This window comes from Hemiscyllium ocellatum, unplaced genomic scaffold (genome assembly GCF_020745735.1).
Source record: "Hemiscyllium ocellatum isolate sHemOce1 unplaced genomic scaffold, sHemOce1.pat.X.cur. scaffold_2085_pat_ctg1, whole genome shotgun sequence".
NCBI lineage: Eukaryota > Metazoa > Chordata > Chondrichthyes > Orectolobiformes > Hemiscylliidae > Hemiscyllium > Hemiscyllium ocellatum.
In genome coordinates this window covers 55,628-77,447 of record NW_026867967.1, presented here as the reverse complement: position 1 = coordinate 77,447, position 21,820 = coordinate 55,628, and the positions used below count along the sequence as shown (strand labels likewise).

Sequence of the window (21,820 nt, the reverse complement as noted above, 5' to 3'; positions counted from 1 at the left end):
ACCCTCATCCCTTAACCCCCCACCCTGACCCCTTAACTCCCCACCCTCACCCCTTACACCCCCACCCTCATCCCTTACCTCACACTCACCCCTTAACCCCCCACCCTCACCCCTTACCTCACACTCACCCCTTAACCCCCCACCCTCACCCCTTACACCCCCACCCTCATCCCTTACCTCACACTCACCCCTTAACCCCCCACCCTCACCCCTTACACCCCCACCCTCATCCCTTACCTCACACTCACCCCTTAACCCCCCACCCTCACCCCTTATACCCCCCACCCTCACCCCTTAACCCCCCACCCTCATCCCTTAACCCCCCACCCTGACCCCTTAACTCCCCACCCTCACCCCTTACACCCCCACCCTCATCCCTTACCTCACACTCACCCCTTAAACCCCCACCCTCACCCCTTACCTCACACTCACCCCTTAACCCCCCACCCTCACCCCTTACACCCCCACCCTCATCCCTTACCTCACACTCACCCCTTAACCCCCCACCCTCACCCCTTACACCCCCACCCTCATCCCTTACCTCACACTCACCCCTTAACCCCCCACCCTCACCCCTTACACCCCCACCCTCATCCCTTAACCCCCCATCCTCACCCCTTACCCTCCCACCCTCACCCCTTACCCTCCACCCTCACCCCTTAACCCCCCACCCTCACCCCTTAACCCCCCACCCTCACCCCTTACACCCCCACCCTCATCCCTTACACCCCCACCCTCATCCCTTACCTCACACTCACCCCTTAAACCCCCACCCTCACCCCTTACACCCCCACCCTCATCCCTTACCTCACACTCACCCCTTAACCCCCCACCCTCACCCCTTACACCCCCACCCTCATCCCTTACCCCACACTTACCGCACCCCTTACCCCCCACACTCATCCCTTACACTGTCTGTCTGTCTCTGTCTCTCTCTGTCTCCCTCCCTCCCTCTGTTTTATTAGAGGAGTGGGGTTTGTTTCTGAAGGGACGAGGGGAGGGCGGAGTGGGGAGATGGGGCTAGGGTGAAGTTGGTAGTGCCCTTACCTCTGGTTTCAGGTCGCGGTGCACCACCCCGGTGTCGTGCATGTGGCTGACTCCAGACACCAGGCTCCTCATGATCTGACTTGCCTCCAGCTCGCTGAAATGTTTCTGCTTTCGGATCCGATCGAGGAGCTCCCCCCCACGCAGGAGCTCCATTACCAGGTAGGTGTGCAACTAGGGAAGGGCAGGGACACGGCGCTTAGGGAGGACAGGGACACGGCGCTTAGGGAGGACAGGTCGCTCCAACACGGAAAGTAACACACAAAAAATACACATGGATAAAACACACATGAAACAGCACAGTTGTGTCATAATGCACACACGAAATAACACATGCTCTATAACACATGTCAAAACACGCACATCAAATAACACATGTTCTATAACACACGTCAAAACACGCACATGAAATAACGCATGTCAAAACACACACATGAAATAACGCATGTTCTATAATACATCACAACACGAATATTAAATAACACATGCTCCATAACACGTCAAAACATGCACATTAAATAACACATGCTGTATAACACATGTCAAAACAGGCACATGAAATAATACATGCTCCATAACATGTCAAAATAGGCACATGAAATAACACATGCAATAACATGCACACAAAGTAACACACACGTGATGCAACATATACACACGTGAAAAATACACATGATAATACACATGAATAACACACAATGTAATGCATATATGCAATAACACGTGAAAAATATATATAAAACACATGATATAACACACACAAAAGGAAGCAATGGTGAAATAACACGCGATTAACACGCATATCAAATTACACATGCAAAACACACGAGAAACACGCATGAAACTGTGTCAAATGACACAGGTGAAATAACACATAGCTGAAATAATACACAGGCATGATTATAAACATGCTAAGGTACCTCCACACACATTCAGACACATGAACCATAACACACACACAAATATGAGAGAGAGAGACAGCCACATAATTCAGTTCTCCTGCCTTGCTGTGACTCTTCAGTCTGCCTGAAACACTTGGTACACAGTGGGGACAGGGAGGGGTGGGGACAGGGAGGGGTGGGGTGGGGTGGGTAGACTGGGGTAGGGCACTGGGGCTGTGGATTCTTTGGGAAAGGGTGGGGTGGGCAGCGTGTGGTGTGAGGGGCTGGGAACAGTGGGGAGTGAGAGTGTGATGAGCTGTGGTTGGTGGGAGGGAGGTGGAGAGTGAGTTAGTTTTGTACTCCCTCACAGATGAAGCTGTCGCTGGGTGGGGAGTATTTAGTGCCCATCCCTAGTTGTCCCAGATGGCAGTAAAAAGTCCTGAAAGGGATCAGTGAACCAGATGGAGTTTCCCCACCAATTGATACATGGTCATTGTTCCATAATTCCAGATATTATTGAATTCAAATCTGCCGTGGCAGGGTTTGAACCTGGGTTCCCAGATCATTCCCTGGGTCTCTGGATTAACAGGCCAGTGATAATATCACTAGGCCATCACCTGTCCCCGAATGAGATGGGGAGAGGTGAGGGTGGGGTGGTGGAATGTGTGTTAGCATGTTTATATACATGCCTGTGTGTTATTTCACCTGTGTCGTTTTGACATAGTTTCTTCTGTGTTTCTCGTGTGTTTTGCGTGTAATTTGACATGTGTGTGAATCGCGTGTTATTTCACCATTGCCTCCTTATGTGTGTGTTATATCATGTGTTTTATGTATGTTTTCCACATGTGTTATTTCAGGTGTGCATTACATTGTGGGAATGAGTCACAGAGTCATAGAGGTGTACAGCACGGAAACAGACCCTTCGGCCCAACCCGTCCATGCTGACCAGATATCCCAACCCAATCTAGTCCCACCTGCCAGCACCCGGCCCATATCCCTCCAAACCCTTCCTATTCATATACCCATCCAGATGCCTCTTAAATGTTGTCATTGTACCAGCCTCCACCACATCCTCTGGCAGCTCATTCCACACACGTACCACCCTCTGTGTGAAAAAGTTGCCCCTTAGGTCTCTTTTATATCTTTCCCCTCTCACCCTAAACCTATGCCCCTCTAGTTCTGGACTCCCCAACCCCAGGGAAAAGACTTTGTCTATTTACCCTATCCATGTCCCTCATAATTCTATAAACCTCTATGAGGTCACCCCTCAGCCTCCGACGCTCCAGGGAAAACAGCCCCAGCCTGTTCAGCCTCTCCCTGTAGCTCAAACCCTCCAACCCTGGCAACATCCTTGTAAATCTTTTCTGAACCCTTTCAAGTTTCACAACATCTTTCCGATAGGAAGGAGACCAGAATTGCACACAATATTCCAACAGTGGCTTAACCAATGTCCTGTACAGCCGCAACATGACCTCCCAACTCCTGTACTCAATACTCTGACCAATAAAGGATTATCTAAATTCCAATGAGTACAGGGGAAACAGCCCCAGCCTGTTCGGCCCCTCCCTGTAGCTGTAACCCTGGAAACATCCATTTCTGAACCCCCTCAGTTCCACAGCGTATTGAGGCTGTCGCTGGGAGTGTTTGTGGGGGAGGAGGGGAGCTGGTGGGTTGGCACGTGTGAGCAATGTGGATGCAGAGGAGCGGGAGATGGGTACGGGATGGCGAAGGGTCGAGGGGTGGGGGAACGGGCTGGAGGCAGGGTTCGGGGAGGGGTCTCGCCCCTCACGCCCACTCACCTGGTCCTGGAAGACCTCGTGAAGTTTGACAATGTTCGGGTGACCCTCGCACAGCCTTAGCGCGCCCACTTCCCGCTGGATGTGACTCTCCATCCTGGGAATCAGACAGGAAAACCGGATCAGATCCTGATGGAGCCTGGGGGAATGCGTCGGAGAGCACACGGGTGTCGGAATCAACCTCCCTCCCAGCCCCCAACAACGTCCCTCTGATCCCCGAAACACATCAACAACGAGAGAGAGAGAGAGAGAGAGAGACAGAGAGAGAGAGAGAGAGAGAGAGACAGAGACAGAGAGAGAGAGAGAGAGAGAAAGAGAGAGACAGAGAGACAGAGAGAGAGAGAGAGAGAGAGAGAGAGACAGAGAGACAGAGAGAGAGAGAGAGAAAGAGAGAGATCACTGGAGAAATGTGGTAGGTCTGGCAGAACCTGTGGAGAGAAAGCGAGTTCACGTTTCAACTCCAATACGATGCTGAGGAGATCTGACTCAGTGTAGAATGGTCACATGACAGAGATAGGGAGGGGATGTAGGGGCCGGAGGGGGTTACAGAGATAGGGAGGGGGTGTAGGGGCTGGAGGGGTGACAGAGATAGGGAGGGGGTGTAGGGGCTGGAGGGGTGACAGAGATAGGGAGGGGGTGTAGGGGCTGGAGGGGGTGTAGGGAGGAGGGGGTTACAGAGATAGGGAGGGGGTGTAGGGACTGGAGGGGTTCACAGAGATAGGGAGGGATGGGGTAGGGGCTGGAGGGGGTGACAGAGATAGGGAGGGAGTGTAGGGGCTGGAGGGGGTGATAGAGATACAGAGGGTTGGAGGGGGGTTACAGAGATACAGAGGGGTGGAGGGGGTTACAGAGATACAGAGGGGTGGAGAGGGGGTTACAGAGATACAGAGGGGAGGGGGGGTTACAGAGATACAGAGGGGAGGGGGGGTTACAGAGATACAGAGGGGTGGAGGGGGGGTTACAGAGATACAGAGGGGTGGAGGGGGGTTACAGAGATACAGAGGGGTGGAGGGGGGTTACAGAGATACAGAGGGGTGGAGGGGGTTACAGAGATACAGAGGGGTGGAGGGGGGTTACAGAGATACAGAGGGGTGGAGGGGGGGTTACAGAGATACAGAGGGATGGAGGGGGGGTTACAGAGATACAGAGGGGTGGAGGGGGTTACAGAGGGATGGAGGGGGGGTTACAGAGATACAGAGGGGTGGAGGGGGGGTTACAGAGATACAGAGGGGTGGAGGGGGTTACAGAGATACAGAGGGGAGGGGGGTTACAGAGATACAGAGGGGTGGAGGGGGGGTTACAGAGATACAGAGGGGAGGGGGGGTTACAGAGATACAGAGGGGAGGGGGGTTACAGAGATACAGAGGGATGGAGGGGGGGTTACAGAGATACAGAGGGGAGGGGGGGTTACAGAGATACAGAGGGGTGGAGGGGGTTACAGAGATACAGAGGGGAGGAGGGGGTTACAGAGATACAGAGGGGAGGGGGGGTTACAGAGATACAGAGGGGTGGAGGGGGTTACAGAGATACAGAGGGGTGGAGGGGGTTACAGGGATACAGAGGGGTGGAGGGGGGTTACAGAGATACAGAGGGGAGGGGGGGTTACAGAGATACAGAGGGGTGGAGGGGGTTACAGAGATACAGAGGGGAGGGGGGGTTACAGAGATACAGAGGGGTGGAGGGGGGTTACAGAGATACAGAGGGGAGGGGGGGTTACAGAGATACAGAGGGGTGGAGGGGGTTACAGAGATACAGAGGGGTGGAGGGGGGGTTACAGAGATACAGAGGGGAGGGGGGGTTACAGAGATACAGAGGGGTGGAGGGGGTTACAGAGATACAGAGGGGAGGGGGGGTTACAGAGATACAGAGGGGTGGAGGGGGTTACAGAGATACAGAGGGGTGGAGGGGGTTACAGAGGGGTGGAGGGGGGGTTACAGAGATACAGAGGGGTGGAGGGGGGTTACAGAGATACAGAGGGGTGGAGGGGGTTACAGAGGGGTGGAGGGGGGGTTACAGAGCTACAGAGGGGTGGAGGGGGGGTTACAGAGATACAGAGGGGTGGAGGGAGTTACAGAGGGGTGGAGGGGGGGTTACAGAGATACAGAGGGGTGGAGGGGGTTACAGAGGGATGGAGGGGGGGTTACAGAGATACAGAGGGGTGGAGGGGGGGTTACAGAGGGGTGGAGGGGGGGTTACAGAGATACAGAGGGGTGGAGGGGGGGTTACAGTGATACAGAGGGGAGGGGGGGTTACAGAGATACAGAGGGGTGGAGAGGGGGTTACAGAGATACAGAGGGGTGGAGGGGGGGTTACAGGGATACAGAGGGGTGGGGGGGTTACAGAGATACAGAGGGTTGGAGGGGGTTACAGAGATACAGAGGGGTGGAGGGGGGGTTACAGGGATACAGAGGGGTGGGGGGTTACAGAGATACAGAGGGGTGGAGGGGGTTACAGAGATACAGAGGGGTGGAGGGGGGGTTACAGGGATACAGAGGGGTGGAGGGGGTTAGTAATAGGGACTGTGTTCGGGTGCCCCTGACCTGTTGCTCAGGATTTTCACTGCGTATTCCTGGCCGTTGACTTTGTTTTGGCATTTCCTGCAGATGGAGAAGCTGCCCGTTCCCAGGGGAGGCTCCTTCATGTCCAGCTCATAATGCTGGAAGAACGCTGAGTCCTGTTGGCCAAACGACAGAGAGAGGTCATTCCCTGAGCAGCAGGGCAGGTGGCACTCCTTTCCGCCTACCGCTCACCCTTTCCCCCTCTCGGTGTGGGCCCTGACCTCGGGCTTGTGGGCCTCCCCTGGCCCTCGCTCCGCTTCCAAGGTGGTGGGAAAGGAGCCCATCGTCCAGCCACAGAGTGGGGTCAAAGGTTGAGGTGAAAGCTCGCTCCAGTGGTGGCGGCCATCTTGGATTCCCGGCCTACCTCCCTGAGGGCACTTTTCCTCCAGTCAATTGGTGGACTGTTTCCAGTCACACACCCATCCAATACGACCAGCAACACCTCCCCCTCACATCAGTGCCCAGTCGCCCGCCAGTGTTATTTGGGCCGTTGTCGGGGGTTGTACGCAATTGTGGGTGGGCGAGACAAGGGGGCTACACCGTACCTTCATCATGGCACTCCGCGCGACTGCCATACTGTCTGGGCAGCCTCCCACCTCACTCAGCTCAAGATCCAGGTCCCCAGAGGTAACAGCGTTGTGCGCAAAGAGCACGGATGGAGCAATGAAGGAGTAGCCCTGTGGGGGAGAGAGAGAGAGAGAGAGAGAGAGTGAGCACACACCGCCTAACCCCCACTCCCCACCTCCAGACAACGACACTCAAGCCTAGGGCCACCCCTGCCCATTTAATGTAGAGAAGGAGCACCCTGCAGTGCAGAGGGATCTAGGTGGCTGAGTACATGCATCTACAAGCAGTCGCTATATAGATTCAGAGAGCAGTTGGGATTCCAGCGAGACATCTGGCCCCTTATTGGAAGTGGGGGGGACAAAATCTGAAAGTAGGGAGGTCTTGCTTCAATTAAAATCACAAAACGTCAACATCCAAGATCACAGGATAGAATCCCTCCACTGTATAAGCAGGCCATTCGGCCCATTGGGTCCACACCGGCCCTCTGAAGAGCATCCTGCCCAGACCTACACACCCATCTTATCCCCTGTAACCCTCCCTATCTCATGGCCAATCCACCCTAACCTGTACATCCCTGGGCACTATGGGACAATTTAGCACGGCCAATCCACCCTAACCTGCACATCCCTGGGCACTATGGGACAATTTAGCACGGCCAATCCACCCTAACCTGCACATCCCTGGGCACTATGGGACAATTTAGCACGGCCAATCCACCCTAACCTGCACATCCCTGGACACTATGGGACAATTTAGCACGGCCAATCCACCCTAACCTGCACATCCCTGGACACTATGGGACAATTTAGCACGGCCAATTCACCCTAACCTGCACATCCCTGGACACTATGGGACAATTTAGCACGGCCAATCCACCCTAACCTGCACATCCCTGGGCACTATGGGACAATTTAGCACGGCCAATTCACCCTAACCTGCACATCCCTGGGCACTATGGGACAATTTAGCACGGCCAATCCACCCTAACCTGCACATCCCTGGGCACTGTGGGACAATTTAGCACGGCCAATTCACCCTAACCTGCACATCCCTGGGCACTATGGGACAATTTAGCACGGCCAATCCACCCTAACCTGCACATCCCTGGGCACTATGGGACAATTTAGCACGGCCAATCCACCCTAACCTGCACATCCCTGGGCACTATGGGACAATTTAGCACGGCCCATCCACCCTAACCTGCACATCCCTGGGCACTATGGGACAATTTAGCACAGCCAATCCACCCTAACCTGCACATCCCTGGGCACTATGGGACAATTTAGCATGGCCAATCCACCCTAACCTGCACATCCCTGGGCACTATGGGACAATTTAGCACGGCCCATCCACCTGAGTGCCCAGGGATGTGCAGGTCAGGGTGGATTGGCCCCCAGACAGAGGGAGACAGACAGACTGACCTTGAAGACCCTGTCCCCGCTGTGGGGGAGGCTGGCTGGGGAGTAGGTGGGGTCCATCTCGGTGAACTCCTCGGCAAAATTCCCGACGTCCATCTCGCTCCGGATCACTGGCTTGAAGGGCGCTGGGATCCGCTTGGTTACCAGATCCTCCCAGTTGATACCCTGAAGCAGAACGGGGGTGGGGGTTGTTGGGGGAGGGGCAGTGCGGGGTTAGACCCTCAGCTGAACAGCTCCCCAGTCTCCCCTCCAGAGTACACCACCCCCCCACCCCGAGACCCCAGTGAGTTGGGGGGGGAGTAGAAAGATCCCACGGCCAGACCAATCTGGGGAGGGAAAGGGGGAATGTGGAAGATTGTGGGATCTTGCTATGCGCACACGGACCTGTGTTACGAGGCCTGGAAAAGAGAGGTGCGTCGCCCCTTCCGGTCCACATCTCCCCCTAGCCCCAACCCCACATAGCTCCATGACACCCCAAGGAGAGGGCGCTAGAGAAATGCAATTGGGCTGGGCCTGTCAGTTGTGCGGCTCCGGCCTGGGGTTGGAGAGCTGTCGTTTCTCCCCCAGCCTGCCCCTCCACGGTGGGCTGGGTGGGGGGGAGTAGGGGAATGGGGTGGGTGAGTCAGGGAGGGCCGAGATGATTGGCCAACGGGGTGTGGGGTGGCAGTGAAGGGGCGCAGAGACTTACCCGGAAGAAGGGGTGACGTTTAATCTCGGACACCCCCTTGGCTCCCGAACCCAGCCTCTTCTTCGGGTCTTTGACGAGGAGTTTCTGAATGAGATCCCGACCAGCAGGACTGATCTCCGAGGGGATGGGGGGATCAGCCTGTAAGATACGCCTGTGACACACACAGACAGGTCAGAGCCTTCACACAGCCCCCCCGGCATCAAACACTCCCCAGGACAGGGACAGCACGGGGTTAGATACAGGGTAAAGCTCCCTCTACACTGTCCCCCCATCAAACACTCCCAGGACAGAGACAGCACAGGGTTAGATACAGAGTAAAGCTCCCTCTACACTGTCCCCCCATCAAACACTCCCAGGGACAGGGACAGCACGGGGTTAGATACAGAGGAAAGCTCCCTCTACACTATCCCCCATCAAACACTCCCAGGGACAGGGACAGCACAGGGTTAGATACAGAGTAAAGCTCCCTCTACACTGAGAACAGCTCAGTGTCAGTTCCCTGGAGATCCATCAGCTGGGGGCTACCCGACAGTGTCTCCCCCCACACAGACCGAATCAGGGGGTGGGGGGGGGGGGTGTAATTAGGCCTGGCCTTGCCCTGAATCCCTGTCCCCCGAGCTGGATCGATGCGCAGTCCCACCTGGACACCTCCCCCTGGGAGTTCTTCTCGCCCTCCAGGGTGAACGGAGACGCCCCAGTCAGCAACTCAAACATTAGGATCCCCAGGCTCCACCAATCAACTGACTGTGGGAGAAAGAGAAACATGGCTGTCACATCGAGAGGTAGGGGGCTAGCTCAGAGACGGGGGAACAGACAGGGGCAGGGGGAGATTGGTAGGGACAGGACGATGGAGGGAGAGGGGGAGAGGGGGAGAGAGAGAGAGGAGATGGTAGGGACAGGACGATGGAGGGAGAGGGGGAGAGAGAGAGAGAGGAGATGGTAGGGACAGGACGATGGAGGGAGTGGGGGAGAGAGAGAGAGGAGATGGTAGGGATAGGACGATGGAGCGAGAGAGGGAGAGAGAGAGGAGATGGTAGGGACAGGACGATGGAGCGAGAGAGGGAGAGAGAGAGGAGATGGTAGGGACAGGACGATGGAGGGAGAGGGGGAGAGAGAGAGAGAGAGGACGATGGAGGGAGAGAGAGAGAGGAGATGGTAGGGAGGGGACGACAGAGGCAGGGAGAGAGGGAGAGAGAGCAAGGATGATGGAGGGAGAGAGAGGACAATGGAGAGAGAAAGAGAGAGAGAGAGCGAGGATGATAGAGAGAGATAGAGAGAAGATGATGGAGGGAGAGAGAGAGAGAGAGAGAGACAGGGAAAGTGGGATAGAGAGAGAGGGCTGGAGAAAAAGTGAGATACAGACAGAGGAGGGATGGAGAGAAAGTGAAATAGAGATAGGAACAGAGAGAAGAAAGAGAAAGGACAAGAGAAAGGGTGGAAGGTACAGCCAGACCGATCGAGAAAGAGAGAGAGAGTTGTAAAGAGGGAGGTAGAGAGAGATAGAGACAGAGAAGGGACAAACAGAGGGAGAGAGAGAGTTTGGAGACAGAAGGAGAGATGGGGAACAAGGAAATAGAGACAGAGTGAGAGAAATAGATGGGCAGATCGAGGGAGAGAGGCAGAGAGAGAGAGAGAGACAGAGGAAGAATTCGCCATCGCTGAGGGAGGTGAAGAGGGCTCTGTTATTGGTAGTTATACTGTAGGACAGAGAATACAGGATGGGATAAACGAGGTGTGTAAAAAAAGATATTGTGATCTTTATAGAACATTACAGCCCAGTCCAGGCCCTTCGGCCCTTGATGTTGTGCCATCCTGTTAAACCAATCTGAAGCCCATCTAACCTAAACTATTTCCTTCTCATCCAAATGCCTATCCAATGCCCATTTAAATGCCCTTAAAGTTGGCGAGTCTACAACTGTTGTAGGCAGTGCGTTCCACGCCCCTACTACTCTCTGAGTAAAGAAACTACCTCTATCTATCAGCCCTCAATTTAAAGCACATGCTAGCCATCACCATCTGAAGAAAAAGGCTCTCACTGTCCACCCGATCTAACCCTCTGATTATCTTATCAATTAAGTCACCTCTCAACCTCCTTCTCTCTAACAAAAACAGCCTCAAGTCCCTCAGCCTTTCCTCATAAGACCTTCCCTCCAGACCAGGCAACATCCCGGTAAATCTCCTCCGCACCCTTTCCAAGGCTTCCACAACCGTCCTATAACACGGTGACCAGAACTGTACACAATACTCCCAAGAGCGGCCACACCAGGGTATTGTGCAGCTGCAGCATGACCTAGTGGCTCCGGAACTCAATCCCTCTCCCGATAAAAGCTATCACACCTTCTTCACAACCCCATCAACCTGGGGCACTTTAATCCGCACCTCGATGGGATACAATCAGATTGGCCGAGGTAGCCTGGAAAACGAGTCCATCAAATATATTTGGGACACTTTCCCAGAACAATACGTTGCAGAGCCCACAAGGGCGAGGGCTGGTCTAGAGCTGGTAACGTGCAATGAGACAGAACAAATTCAGAACGTCTTTGTGAAGGAGGTCATCATGATGGGTATGGAACGGGTAAGTGGCAGGTGTCTGTTCCCTAGGGTGGGCGGTGTTCAAGACTAGGGGGCACGTTTTGAAGGTGGGAGGAGAGAGATTTAAAAATAGGCCTGGGGGCAAATTCTTTTGACAGAGAGTGTGTGGACTGAACATCCAGAGGAAGTGATGGATGTGCGGACAATTATAAAGTTTAAAAGACATTTGGATAAGGACATGAACGGGAAAGGGGTTGGAAGGATATGGACCAGGAGCAGGCAGGTGGGACGAGTTTAGTTTGAGGTTATGGACGGAAAGGACTGTTTCCATGCTGGGAAACTGTTGGTTTCAAAGGCTGACAGGTCCCCAGGATCAGATGGTCTGTATTGTGACCCGTTAAAGGAAGTGGCAGGTGGGACAGTAGATGCTCTAGTTTTATACCAACAGTGCATGGGGCTCAGGGTAGTGTACTGAGCTGGATGGAGACACACACACACACACAAAGAGCAGGAATAGAGAGCCAGCCAGTGACTAGTGGGGGCCCACAGGGATCAGTCCCCAGCTAGATACAATAATATATTAATGACTGCGACGAGGGAACGAAACGCGATATCGCTACGTTTGCAGACGACACAAAGCTGGGGTGGGAGGCTGAGGGCACAGAACAGTTTCAGTGGGACCCAGAGAGTGGATAAGTGCACGGCAGATATAGGATAATGGGGATCAGTGTGAGGGTATTCACTTTGGGGGGGAAAACGCAGGAAGGCGGATTATTACCGGAATTGGTGATTGGGAATGGGGGGAGGGAGGTGCAGTGAAGCCTTGGTGTCCCTGTACACCAGTCGCTGAAGGGAAGCCTTACAGGGGGGCAGCAGGCGGGGAAGAAGGTCAACTGTATATTGGCCTTCACAGCAAGAGAGACAGAGTACAGGAGCAGGGATGTCTTGCTGCCATTGGACAGGGTGAGACCGCCCCCTGGGGTACTGTCTGCAGTTTGGGGGTCTCCGTATGGAGTATTGAGTTGTACAGTATCAAACACACCATTTGCCGGCACCCTCCAAACCCTTCCTATTCATGTCCCCATCCAGATGCCTCTGTCATTGTCCCAGCCTCCACCACATCCTCTGGCAGCTCATTCCATACACGTACCACCCTCTGGGTGAAAACGTTGCCCCTTAGGTCCCTTTTAAATCTTTCCGTCTTCTGACATATGAAGAGATCCCGAATCAGTGAGGATTATATTCCCTGGGGTTTGGAAGAATGAGATGGGGAATTCTAACAGGGCGAGACAGGGTCAACACGGGGTGGGGAAGGGGGGTCACTGTCTAAGGATGACAGGGTGGGGCCATTTTAGACTGAGATGGGGAGAAATGTCATCGCTCAGAGAGTGGGGGAGGGGCAGCCTGTGGGATTCTCCATCACAGAGAGGGAATGGGACAAAACCATTGACACAGACACACACACACATACACACAGACAGACAGAGACACAAACACACAGACAGAGACACACACAGAGACACAAACACACAGACAGAGACACAGACACACACACACACACACATACAGACACACACAAACACACAGACAGACAGAGACACAGACACAGTCACAGAGACACAGATACACAGACAGACACACAGACAGACAGACACAGTCACAGACACACAGACAGGCACAGTCAGAGAGACACAGAGACACAGACAGAGACAGAGACACAAACACACACACACACACACACACACACATACACAGTCACAGAGACATAGACACAGGGACACAGATACAGACACACAGTCACACACAGACACAGACACAGACACAGACACAGACACACACACAGACAGAGACAGAGAGGGGGAAGGGAATTCTGACTCACCATCCCGTGTCCGGATTTACTGCCCTGGATGATCTCTGGGGCCATGTACTCGATGGTGCCACAGAACGAGTAGGTCCGCTCCTTCTGTCAGACAGACGGACTCTCAGTCACAGCCCGGGAGGGATCTCCGAGGCCCCGAAACCAACCAACTCCCCCTTTAACAAATACACACACACACACACACACAGACACACACACACGCACGCACACACACACACACACAGACACCACACACATACACCCTCACACACACACCCTCTCTCACACACACCGCGCACACACACAGACACCGCACACTCACACACACACACCCTCTCTCACACACACACACACACACCGCACACATACACTCACACACCGCACACATACACTCTCTCACACGCACTCTCACACTCACTCACACACACACACTCTGTCTCACACACACACCGCACACACACACCCTCTCTCAAACACAGACACAGATACACACATAAAGACAGATACACACAATCTCTCTCACACATTGACACAGACAGACACACACACAAATAGATACACACACACAGACCCTCACACACAGACAGACACACACACAAATAGATACACACACACAGACCCTCACACACAGACAGACACAGACAGCTACACACACATAGAGGCTACACATGCAGACACAGACAGATACACACAGACAGACATACACACACAGATATACACTCACACACACAGACAGATACACACACAGACAGACATACACACACAAATATACACTCACAGACACACACACAGACATACACACTCACACAGACACGCACACACATCGACATGTACACACACAAATAGATACACACACACAGACCCTCACACACAGACAGACATACACACACACACAGACACAGATATACACACATACACACACACAGACACAGATACAGATACACACACAGACACAGACAGATGCACACACTCTTGCACACAGACATGCGCACATACACACTCTCACACACAGACAGATACACACACACAGATACAGACAGCTACACACACATAGAGGCTACACATGCAGACACAGACAGATACACACAGACAGACATACACACACAGATATACACTCACACACACAGACACACACACAGACAGACAGATACACACACAGACAGACATACACACACAAATATACACTCACAGACACATACAGAGACATACACACACAGATATACACACACAGACAGACACACACACAGACAGACATACACACACAGATATACACACTCACACAGACACGCACACACATAGACATGTACACACACAGACAGATACACACACAGACAGATACACACAGAGATGCACACGCACAGAAAAATACACATACACAAACACGCACACATACTGACACACACACACACACATAGATACATACTGACACAGACAGATATACACATGTAGATGCACACACAGACACACACACACAGATACACATACACACACTCTGACTCATACACACAGAGTCACACACTCACACATATTCACATGCACACTCACTGACACACATATACTCAATCACACTCACACAATGTACAGACAGATACATATAAACACACACAAAAATCACCTGTTGGCATACACACACAGGCACACACATACAGGCATACACACACACACAGGCACACACATACAGGCATGCATACACACAGGCACACACATACAGGCATGCATACACACACAGGCACACACAAAGGCATACAAACATTCACACACAGACCAATGCACGGACGCACTTGCATATACAAAACACACACTCACACTCACACTCACACACAAATTTAATCCCCAAATTGCTGTGAACATTTGAAGCACACTGCCCATATCCCCAGCTCACTCTGTCAAAGTATTCCCACTATCCTGAACCTGGTGGACCATTACCCTCCTGACTCCAATACCAATGTTTGACCACAGAAGGACTGACCCAGTGCAGACGGCTTCCCCCTTTGTCTGCAGCAATGGTGACAGCAGGTCAATCCCCAACCTCAGTCTGCCTCGCAGTCACTCCACCACCTCCTCCTCACCTCACAGCTCACACCACGGTCTGACACTCCCAGGGTGTCCACACGGTCAGGGGGTCAGTGCTGAGGGAGTGCCGCACTGTCGGAGGGTCAGTGCTGAGGGAATACCGCACTGTCGGAGGGTCAGTGCTGAGGGAGAACTGTACTGACGGTGGGTCAGTGCTGAGGGAGTGGCCACTGTCGGAGGGTCAGTGCTGAGAGAGTGAGCACTGTTGGAGGGTCAGCGCTGAGGGAGTGCCACACAGTCGGACGGTCAGTGCCAAGGGAGTGGGCACTGTCAGAGGGTCAGTGCTGAGGGAGTGCCGCACTGTTGGAGGGACAGTGCTGAGGGAGTGGGCACTATTGGAGGGACAGCGCTGAGGGAGTGGGCACCATCGGAGGGTCAGTGCTGAGGGAGTGCCGCACTGTCAGAGGGTCAGGACTGAGGGAGTGCCGCACTATCGGAGGGTCAGTGCTGAGGGAGTGCCGGACTGTCGGAGGGTCAGTGCTAAGGGAGTGGGCACTGTCGGAGGGTCAGTGCTGAGGGAGTGAGCACTGTTGGAGGGTCAGCGCTGAGGGAGTGCCACACAGTCGGACGGTCAGTGCCGAGGGAGTGGGCACTGTCAGAGGGTCAGTGCTGAGGGAGTGGGCACTGTTGGAGGGACAGTGCTGAGGGAGTGGGCACTGTTGGAGGGACAGCGCTGAGGGAGTGGGCACCGTCGGAGGGTCAGTGCTGAGGGAGTGCCGCACTGTCAGAGGGTCAGGACTGAGGGAGTGCCGCACTATCGGAGGGTCAGTGCTGAGGGAGTGCCGGACTGTCGGAGGGTCAGTGCTAAGGGAGTGGGCACTGTTGGAGGGTCAGTGCTGAGGGAATGGGCACTGCCGGAGGGTCAGTGCTGAGGGAGTGCTGCACTGTTGGAGGGTCAGTGCTGAGGGAGTGCCGCACTGTCGGACAGTCAGTGCTGAGGGAGTGGGCACTGTCGGAGGGTCAGTGCTGAGGGAGTGCCGCACTGTCGGAGGGTCAGTGCTGAGGGAGTGAGCACTGTCGGAGGGTCAGCGCTGAGGGAGTGGGCACTGTCGGAGGGTCAGCGCTGAGGGCGTGCCGCACTGTTGGACAGTCAGTGCTGAGGGAGTGGGCCCTGTCGTGGGTCAGTGCTGAGGGAGTGGGCACTGTTGGAGGGACAGTGCTGAGGGAGTGGACACTGTTGGAGGGACAGTGCTGAGGGAGTGCCGCACTGTCGGAGGGTCAGTGCTGAGGGAGAACTGTACTGATGGTGGGTCAGTGCTGAGGGAGTGGACACTGTTGGAAGGACAGTGCTGAGGGAGTGGGCACTGTCGGAGGGACAGTGTTGAGGGAGTGGGCACTGTCGGAGGGTCAGTGCTGAGGGTGTGCCGCACTGTCGGAGGGTCAGTGCTGAGGGAGTGAGCACTGTCGGAGTGTCAGTGCTGAGGGAGTGCCACACTGTTGGTGGGTCAGTGCTGAGGGAGTGGGCACCGTCGGTGGGTCAGTGCTGAGGGAGTGGGCACCGTCGGAGGGTCAGTGCTGAGGGAGTGGGCACTGTCGGTGGGTCAGTGCTGAGGGAGTGGGCACTGTCGGTGGGTCAGTGCTGAGGGAGTGGGCACTGTCGGTGGGTCAGTGCTGAGGGAGTGGGCACTGTCGGTGGGTCAGTGCTGAGGGAGTGGGCACTGTCGGTGGGTCAGTGCTGAGGGAGTTGGGCCCTGTCGGAGGATCAGAGATATCCCAAGATGCTCATCTCTCCATCCCTGGGCTCCTCACCCACACCACTGAGGTCAAGTATCAGTTGTCTGACCTGCTGAACTCCCAGGATCCTTCTGCCCAGCTCACCTCGTCTGTGAGAAACTCTTTGCTCAGCCCGAAGTCGGTAAGGACCACGTGTCCCTCACTGTCCAGTAGAATGTTCTCCAACTTGACATCTCTGTACACGATCCCTAACTGCAAGAGGAGAACATTGTGTTACATCAAAAACAAGACTTTTCATGTATTTCGGGACATAAATCAATCCAAATCAACAAGAAAAAATCCATACACCAGAGGAACAAGCCACCCAGCATGACTAGACTTTGTTGTACGCATTTTTATACCTGCCATTAACACCTATTTGACATCTCTATCACTCCTTTACCGCCATTAGCATCTACTTGGTCTTTTGCTGCAAGTGTCCTCTGTTCCACTTGCTCAACATCGCCCTCTGGCTGTAGCTTGGAAATCACTGTTTTCTCTTCCTGAAGAGGAGCCATATGCCCTGCAGAGTTTCTCCAGCAATTTCTGCCCTTTTTTTTATTAAAGTAGGGGCTTGTGGGGGACAGGGCCAAGGGTCCATGACCTGAAACACGCCACCACAGTCTAAACTCCATTCATTTATTTATTTTGTGGGAGGTGGGTGTCGCTGTCTGGGCCCGGTATTTATCCCCACCGTCCCTAGTTGCCCCTTGGGGGTGAGCTGCCTTCTTGAACCGCTGCGGTCCGCCTGCTGTGGGTTGGCCCACAGTAACTTCAGGGAGAGTGTTCCAGGACTTTGACCTGGCAATCCTGAAGGGAACACCGACCTATTTTCAAGGTGGAAACGATGACTGCAGATGCTGGAGACCAGAGTCTCTGGATTAGAGTGGTGCTGGAAAAGCACAGCAGGTCAGGCAGCATCCGAGGGGGCAGTACAATCGACGTTTCGGGCAAACGCCCTTCGTCAGGAATACAGGCAGAGAGCCTGAAGGGTGCAGAGACCAAGGAGAGGAGGGCTTATTTCTGCGCTGAATGGTGAGTGGCTCGGAGGGGAATTTGAAGATGGTGGTGTTCCCAGTTACAAGTTCCATTGTCGTTGTGAGACATAGAGAAACCTGTCAGTACAGCAGCAAAACGCAGGAGGATTGCCACTATTACAGAAGGTAAACCACCCAATCACAATCAGTAGCTATGGTTTTTGAGTATAGCTGGGAGGGTTTTGTTTCAGAGTCTGTGAACCTTTCTAGGAGTGTAAAATATCTTCTATATTATATTCCAAGAAATGTTCCCTTCACTGAACTTCCAAACAGAGGTAGAAGTGCATTTGTTTGTTCAGCTTAAGTCTTTATGTCCAGTACAGAATAGCTTCTACACTGGACATAAAGACTTAAGCTGAACAAACACATGCATTTCTACATCTATTTGGAAGTTTAGTAGATTCTATACTTGGTCACCAAGGGAAAATTGAAGCAAAAGGGAAATAATATGAAGATGTGTCAACAGCCTTTAACAATTACTTCAATGTTGGAACTAATTAAATTCTTGAAAGGGTAAGATTCAAGAAGAAAAAGGTGGTAAATACATAGACCATTTCATTAATGCCTCTACAGGCCAATGGACAGGTGTATCGCTGTGATGTAAAATCAGAATTCATATTAGATTGTTGTCAGCATCACTGAGGAATCCTCGTCAGATTTTTGACAGTCCAAAGAAGACCCAACTCTAGAGAAAGCCATTCAAATGTGAGTAAAATCGAGATCTGAGAGAAAGACAGAACAACCTTAAGATGAGGAAATGAAGCTTAGCTCAGTATATCGGTGGGATCCCTTCATTTCTTGAGATACAAAATGCACACCAAATAATTTGAGGCAATAGGTAGGACAAATGCCAGACCCTGAAAGTCCTTGTCAAAGCTGTGGAGCAGAGAAACCTCACAGACATCAACAATGTCTGGTTTGAGAAATAGGCAATGCCAGCATTGTAAGAAAGCAGGTCACTTTCAGAAAATGTGCTGAAACAGGACATTGATACAAAAAAAGCAAAAAAAAACCAAAAACCCACACAAAGAGATAAACGGGGGATGAACAGTCTCTAGGAGATGATAAATGTAAATGATAAATTAATGATCCAGCGCAAACAGGCAGTCATCTGTGTCAACGGGCACCTCACAAATTTCAAGTGAAATACGGAACAAATGCCTGATACAATATTATCTGATACAGAGTCATAGGGTCCGACAGCGTGGAAACAGTCCCTTCCACCCAAACTGGTCCATGCTGACCAAAACGTCCGTTTACACTAACCCCATTTCCCTGCACTTGGCCCATACCCTTCTGAATCTTTCCTATCCAGGTATTTATACAGAGTCTCAGAGATGGACAGCACGGAAACACACCCTTTGGCCCAACCCGTCCATGCTGACCCAGTTATCCCAACCCAACCTAGTCCCACCTGCCAGCACCCGGCCCATATCCCTCCAAACCCTTCCTATTCATATACCCATCCAAATGCCTCTTAAATGTTGCAATTGTACCGGCCTCCACCACATCCACTGGCAGCTCATTCCATACACGTACCACCCTCTGGGTGAAAAAGTTGCCCCTTAGGTCTCTTTTATATCTTTCCCCTCTCATTCTAAACCTATGCCCCTCTAGTTCTGGACTCCCCCACCCCAGGGAAAAGACTTTGCCTATTTACATTATCCATGCCCCTCATGATTTTATAAACCTCTATAAGGTCACCCCTCAGCCTCCGACGCTCCAGGGAAAACAGCCTGTTCAGCCTCTCCCTGTAGCTCAGATCCTGACAACATCCTTGTGAATCTTTTCTGAACCCTTTCAAGTTTCACGACAGATTTCCGATCGGAAGGAGACCAGAAAATGCCTTTTAAATGTAGTTAATGTACCCACCTCAACCACGTACTCTTTCAGCTCATTCCATATGCGTCCCCCCACCCTCTGGGTATAAAAGTTGCCCCCTCGGGTTCCCTTTTATTCTTTCCCCTCTCACCTTAAACTGCTGCCCTCGAGTCCTCGATTCCCCAACCCTGGGAAAAGGAGTGAGTGCGCCCACCCAATCGATGCCATCGGTGAGATGGAAAGCTGTGGCTACACTGATTTGTCCATTGCTCTGAAAACCCGAGACAGTTCTAATTCCAAATGGCAGCCGATTTTAAGCAAGGGTTGAGGTAGCAAGAGTATAAACTTCTGAACCGGTTTTGGAACATGGGTGATTTTTGCTGGGCCCAGTATTTATTCCCTCCCCCCATTCCCAGTTGCCCCCCTTGAGAGATTGGGGGGTTAGCGGCCATCTTGAATCACTGCAGTCCGTGTGCTGTGGGTTAGACCCACAGTGCCCCTGAGGGAGGGAATCCCAGGATTCTGACCCAGCCGCACTGAAGGAACACCCGATATATTTCCCACTTGGGATGGGGGAGAGGGGAACTTGCAGGGGGGGGGCGGTGTTCCCCTGTATCTGCTGCCCCTCGTCCGTCTGGATGGAAGTGGCCATGGGTTTGGAAGGTGCTGCCTGAGGGTCTTTGGTGAGTTGCTGCAGTGTGTGTTGTAGCTGGTTCACCCTGAGCATCGGTGGGGGGGGGAGGGAGGGGGGATGTGGTTCCCATCGAGCGGGGGCTGCTTTGGTCCCTGGACGGTGTCGAGCTTCTCGAGTGTAGTTGGAGCTGCCCCCCATCCAGGGGCAAGAGGGGAGTGTTCCCTCACCCTCCTGCCTTGTAGACGGTGGCACAGTGGGGCGAGTCAGGAGGGGAGTTACTCGCTGTGGGATTCCCAGCCTCTGAGCTGCTCTTGGAGACTCTGGGGTGAGTCCAGATGAGATTCCGGTCAACAGTTACCCCCAGGGTGTTGATAGTGGGGGGGGATTCGGTGATGGTGACACCGTTGAATATCAAAGGGTGGGGAGGAGATTGTCTCTGCTTGGAGATGCTGCATATTGTCCATGTATTTGCTGGATTTGCACATGGACTGTTTCAAGAGCTGTGGAAATGACAATAATACTAATCTGAGCATCAGTGGAGGCCGAGGGGGGGGGGGGGGAGAGACAGAGGGTGGGGTGATGGGCTGCCTCACAGCCAGAAGGTTACAGTTTCAAACTAACCTTGTGCAAATGCTCGAGGGCAAGAACAATTTCACCGATGTAGATCCGTACGTCTGCTTCGCTGAAGTGGTCTCGCTGGTACAAGTGGGTGAACAGCTCTCCACCACTTACATAGTCTGTGCAGAGGGAACCATCAGCATTAAATCCACTGTACTCACTGAGTAAAGCTCCCTCTACACTGTCCCCCCATCAAACACTCCCCAGGACAGGGACAGCACGGGGTTAGATACAGAGTAAAGCTCCCTCTACACTGTCCCCCCATCAAACACTCCCCAGGACAGGGACAGCACGGGGTTAGATACAGAGTAAAGCTCCCTCTACACTGTCCCCCCATCAAACACTCCCCAGGACAGGGACAGCACGGGGTTAGATACAGAGTAAAGCTCCCTCTACACTGTCCCCCATCAAACACTCCCCAGGACAGGGACAGCACGGGGTTAGGTACAGAGTAAAACTCCCTCTACACTGTTCCCCATCAAACACTCCCCAGGACAGGGACAGCACGGGGTTAGATACAGAGTAAAGCTCCCTCTACACTGTCACCCATCAAACACTCCCCAGGACAGGGACAGCACGGGG

At 53.2% G+C, this 21,820-nt stretch overlaps 1 protein-coding gene across 1 annotated transcript in view; it reads right to left on the bottom strand.

Moving 5' to 3' along the window:
- The window catches only part of LOC132811100 (ribosomal protein S6 kinase alpha-5-like), a gene marked incomplete at its 3' end in the record, with an annotated part of 45,015 nt that overhangs the window by 6,318 nt on the left and 16,877 nt on the right, over positions 1 to 21,820 (bottom strand). The window contains exons 4-13 of the mRNA XM_060822759.1: positions 21,242 to 21,357; positions 17,234 to 17,341; positions 13,364 to 13,447; positions 9,593 to 9,696; positions 8,953 to 9,103; positions 8,268 to 8,429; positions 6,825 to 6,956; positions 6,262 to 6,395; positions 3,725 to 3,818; positions 1,048 to 1,218 (exon numbers count right to left, since the gene is read on the bottom strand). Of these exons, the coding sequence (XP_060678742.1) occupies positions 1,048 to 1,218; positions 3,725 to 3,818; positions 6,262 to 6,395; positions 6,825 to 6,956; positions 8,268 to 8,429; positions 8,953 to 9,103; positions 9,593 to 9,696; positions 13,364 to 13,447; positions 17,234 to 17,341; positions 21,242 to 21,357 (1,256 nt within the window). The remainder of the gene's footprint in view (positions 1 to 1,047; positions 1,219 to 3,724; positions 3,819 to 6,261; positions 6,396 to 6,824; positions 6,957 to 8,267; positions 8,430 to 8,952; positions 9,104 to 9,592; positions 9,697 to 13,363; positions 13,448 to 17,233; positions 17,342 to 21,241; positions 21,358 to 21,820) is intronic.